This window comes from Penaeus monodon, chromosome 3, assembly GCF_015228065.2.
Source record: "Penaeus monodon isolate SGIC_2016 chromosome 3, NSTDA_Pmon_1, whole genome shotgun sequence".
Taxonomy (NCBI): Eukaryota; Metazoa; Arthropoda; class Malacostraca; order Decapoda; family Penaeidae; genus Penaeus; species Penaeus monodon.
The window spans coordinates 29,145,137-29,150,136 of record NC_051388.1 but is presented as its reverse complement, the minus strand read 5'-3'; the positions used below and the strand labels follow the sequence as shown (position 1 = coordinate 29,150,136).

Below are 5,000 nucleotides of genomic sequence, written 5' to 3'. Positions count from 1 at the left end.
CCAGATGCGGAGTGACTCACGGAGGGCCACGTGCGGGCCGCAGACATGGCTGACAGCTCCGTGGACGTTAGGGCGGAAAGGTTCTGAAAAAAAAGCGAAGGGGAAGACTGTTGACCCAACGCATTTTTTATTCTCCCCGAGCCCGCGAGACAGTCTCCCCTCATTTGTCTCTAAGTTTCCCCTCGTCCATTAAGCGGAGTTGACCACGTGGGGTGCAGGTAGGCCGCCAGCCTGAATGCCCGAGAATTTAGTACTGCCATTCCTGCGTTTGTTTGTGTGTCAGTTTCCTTTGTTTGTGGGCGGTTTGGTGCTCGGTGCGAGTTCGTTTTCATTTCTCCCATTTTTACATATGGTTTGTGGCTCTTAGCAAACAGACGCAGGGTATCCGTGCTTCAGACACGGTCCTTCACCTTGTTCTCGCTGCTACATTTAGATGACCAAATAACTTTATTTTAGCTGGTAATGCTGAAATCTTGCATGCCTTTTCAAATCACATTAATGCTGACTCGTTCCCTCCCCCCCCAGCCCCAGGGCATGTTCAGCGGGAAGTACGAATGGTCCGGAGACCGCGAGGCCGGGGACTGCTCCATCAGGATCTTCGACGCCAGCGAGGTGGACGACGGCGACTGGGAGTGCCAGGTGACCGCATCCTCCTTCACGGCCCACGACGCCCTCACCTCCAGGATAGCCGAGCTCGTCGTCAGAGGTAGGAGTGGCTCCGGCCGATAGAACTGCGTGGGGGATGAATAATCAGTAGATGAAATGGTAATGAAAATAAGAAATGCGTAAATGAATAATAGCGATAATGATAACAACAATACCAACGGTAATATGATAACCCTCATTTTCATGATAAGCAATAATGCCGATATAGATGATAATGGAAATCATAATGGTGATGATGATGATCGTATCATTGGATTTGTATGTAGCTATTCACACACACACGCACACACACACACGTACACATACACACACGCGCACGCACGCACGCACGCACTCGCACACGCATACACACGCACACGTACACGCACATGCACTCGCGCACACGCACATGCACACACATGCACACACATGCACACACATGCACACACACACACACACACACACACACACACACACATACGCGCGCGCGCGCACACACACACACACACACGTACACACACATGCACACGCACACACACATGCACACGCACACACACATGCACACGCACATGCACACACACACACACACACACACACACACACACACACACACACACACGCAAATGTACACACACACAACTCATGTATGCAGATGTACGAATATATTTCCGAGAAAACGGGTTTCCTCGCGAGGGTTTCCTTGGAGACCGAAGACGGACGCCCAGGGGCAGCCTCTTAACAGCCGCCCTCGCGCGACGTTCCGGTCACAGCCCCGCGAGAAAGATGTCGTAATTGGCGGGGCGCGGGGGGGGGGGGGCGAACCATAGCATTAGCATAGCGCCGAGAGGACTCGTTCGTTACCGGGCGGCGAGGGGAGGAAGGGGGCGATTTTCTTTTTCTTTTTCCTTTTTTTTTCTAATCACGGGGCGGGAAGCCTTATTCGGGCAAGGGAGAGGCCGTCCCTCCGGAAGGCGTTTGCTCTTTCAGAAAGATCCGTAATGCCTTTCATTTATTTTTTTTTACGTGCATATATGCCCGCCCCCACGGTCTGATCACGCGGCGCCCACCGAGCTGCCAGTTTTAGTGCTGCTTCCCCGACCAGAAGCTCCGAGGCGTGGTCTGCCTGCAGCAGCCCTGGCCGGCGCCCCTCCTCGCGCAGAAGGAGCAAAAGGCTTCCTGTTTCCAGCAGTAACTTTCATTACCTCAACACTCGGGGGAAGTATGCGACGCTCTCAACTACGCTCCTGTGTAAGAGATAACACTTTTCCCGGGAAAGTTTTAATTAACATTTTAGGCGTGTGGATGTTTAATGCTCCACTTGGAGACGGTGATGGAGGGAGAGGCAGTGAGGGGGGGCAGTAGGGGCGAGGGCAGTGGGGCCGCGAGGGCAGGGCAAGGGACCGGGGCTAGTGGAGGAGGGGGCGGGGGGAGGGGCAGCGGGGGCGAGCGGTGACAGGTGGGAGAAGGGAGAGAATGAGGTGGTGGTGGGGCGACGGAGGAGGGGGGAGTGACGGGGGGGGGGAGGGGGGGAAAGGGGGGGGGTGACGGTGGGGGGGAGGGGGGAGGAGGGGACGGCTGAGTGAGAGGGAGGACGGGGGGGGGAGGGGGTAGGAGGGGGAATCTGTCCTGGCATAGTTGGCATTTTACTGTTCCTGTTTTTTGCTTTCTCGCGTATTTGTCGTTATCATTTTGCTATTATTGTTATAATTTTTGTTATTGTTGTTATTATTATTTATTATTATTATTATTATTATTATTATTATTTTATTAAAATTTTTTATTATTCTTCATTATTTTATTATTTTATTATTATTATCATTTTGATGATGATTATTATTTATTAGTATTAATAGTATTATCATTATTATTGTTGTTATTACTAAAAATTATTGGTATTTTTATTAAGTTGGTTAATTATTATTATTATCATTATTAATTATATATCATTATTATTATCATTGTTTTTATTATTATCCTCGTCATCATCATCATCATTATGATTATAATATATTATCATTATTACATTAGTATAAATATTATTTTAAGATTACGTTGATAATATGTGTGTTATTTTCATTACAAAATAATAATCATTATTGTTATTATCATTATTACTTTTTATTGTTATTATTATTATCATCATTATTTTTATTATTATTATTAATCATTGGTTATTACTATTAGTATATATAGTATTGTTAAATTTTTAGTTTTAGGAAAAGTTTTTAGTAAAATTTACCAATTTATATTATAACAAAAATCATTTTATAATTATATAATCATTTGTATCACTTATTATAGTGATAGTATAGTAGTATTGTTTATTATAAGTTGTTATTATATATCAATTATGGTTTTATATTATTGCTGTATATATTATCTCGGGTGTAAGTGGAATATAGAAGCATGTTTCCGCTTTGACGTTTTTCCAGGCAAATGTTGGAGAATTACAAAAAGCAGTCAATTTTAATGATCATGGAACTTAACAATACATTTGATTTGGCTTTTTGTTTACCAATGTTCCCAACCCCATTTACGAAGGGAAAAGTGAATTCGATTCTTGCCTATACTTTTCGCATCACTGATGCATTTTATTGGCTTTTATTTATTGGTATTTGTATTTAATTATTATGCTGCGGAGCAAGGTCATATTTTTCCGATATCATGTTCTGGATTAGCAATTTCCTGCCGCAGGAAAACCGCGTGTGTGCGTTCGCATCAGCACTCCTATTCCCTTACAATATACTCTTGATTTGTGTTTAATTTAAGATGTCCACGGCTTTTATCCCCAGAAAAAATACATTTCTTAAACCCTGCCGTGTTAATTATTGATTCCTCAGTACTTCCCCTACCCCCCGCAGTGGCCCCCAACCGCCCCCAGATGGAGGTGGAGACGCTGCAGGTGGCGTCGGGCCAGAACTTCACCGTGCAGGAGGAGCGCACCGGCAAAATCAAGTGCATCTCCCGCTTCGGCAACCCCCCGGCGGAGATTAAGTGGTTCATCGGTAAGTGGAAGTAACGTCACGTTCATTCGGCCGCGATAATTGGCGGGGGCAAAGGGGTGGGGGTGGGGGGCCAAGGAGGGGAGAGAGGTTTCATGCGGGATTTTTAGGTACACCAGGCGCGGCGCACAAAATGCAGATAAACTTACACCCAGACCTACTCACACTCATACACTCACCTATTAGGAAACACACATGCCTACCCACAAACACGTATACAGAGAGAAGTGTGAATTATTTGTTTTGTGCAACAGTAGATTTGTCTTCCTTCCGATAGCCCATTCGGAAATGAAGGAGAGTGCTGCTCTCTACAGGAGGGGAAATTGCCAGCAGCCTTTAAGGCCTAGAAAAATCCTGTTTTTTCTGTCAACAAAGGGGAGAGTGGCAGCGAGCGCCCTGTGCCGTGAAGAATGCTCGGCCTCCGCAAGGAAGGGCCGAGCGAGGGAAATCATGAGTTAGAACGTTAGGTAAACAAAGCATGGGGGTATAAGCGTCTTTTTGCAGTTTGTAAAAAGGAAATCCAATGATGCAAGCGAGTGAACAGACTAAGGTGCGAGGTTCATAAGGCAGCAGGCGAGCGAAGCAGTAGGAGCATAGCAGGAAGGCGGAGGCACGGCCGGCCAGCAGGGCGCGGGAGGGAGAGAGAAAGGCAGTGATTGGTTGCACAGGGCCAGTCCGTTGGCCATTACAACAGAATCAGAGTAAGGCAAACCAAGTTAGTGGTTAAATTGGATGGAATTTTTGGTATATTGTCAGGGACGGTCGCCAAAAACTCAATAGTGCAGCAGCTGCAAGAAAGAAGTCTAAAAGGAAGGAAAAGAAACGTCGCGGCCGTTTTCATCCGCAAATAAACATTCGTTTTTATTAGGTTTCGTTTTTGATATGCATGTAATACAGTGGGAATCGCCGCGTTTTCCATACCCTAAAAAGAAGCTGGCGTAAAAATAGCAGGCGCTTGGAAGGCCCGAAAGTGCTCTAAGAGTTTCGAGTAAGTGGTTCGGGTGGAGAGAAAAAATCAGGGGAGCCACAGTCAGGAAGATTTACTAAACTGTGTTAGAAACATATTTTTTTACAGTTCGTGGAATAAGTTTGTTTGCTGTTTATTTGTGTCCACACCGGAGCCTGTGCGTGATGCTTGGAGCGAAGCAGGTCTAACGCCCCCCGCTGCCCACAGGCGAGGAGGAGCTGCCCGCCGAGGAGTACGAGCAGACCAACGTGACGGAGGCCGAGCGGAGCAAGACGTGGATGGCGGTGTCGTCGCTGGAGCACACGTACCACAAGGAGGACCACGGCCTCCCGCTCCGATGCGTCGCCGTCCACCAGGCCTACCGCACCAAGTCAGAGGCCGTCGAG

The 5,000-nt window shown here is 46.9% G+C and overlaps 1 protein-coding gene across 1 annotated transcript in view; it reads left to right on the top strand.

Moving 5' to 3' along the window:
* Positions 1 to 525: 525 nt before the first annotated feature.
* The window catches only part of LOC119585830 (irregular chiasm C-roughest protein-like), a gene marked incomplete at its 5' end in the record, with an annotated part of 36,049 nt that continues 31,574 nt past the window's right edge, over positions 526 to 5,000 (top strand). The window contains 3 exon segments of the mRNA XM_037934564.1: positions 526 to 706; positions 3,507 to 3,650; positions 4,822 to 5,000. The exon segment at positions 4,822 to 5,000 is cut by the window's right edge and continues 19 nt beyond it. Coding sequence (XP_037790492.1) covers positions 526 to 706; positions 3,507 to 3,650; positions 4,822 to 5,000 — 504 coding nt within the window.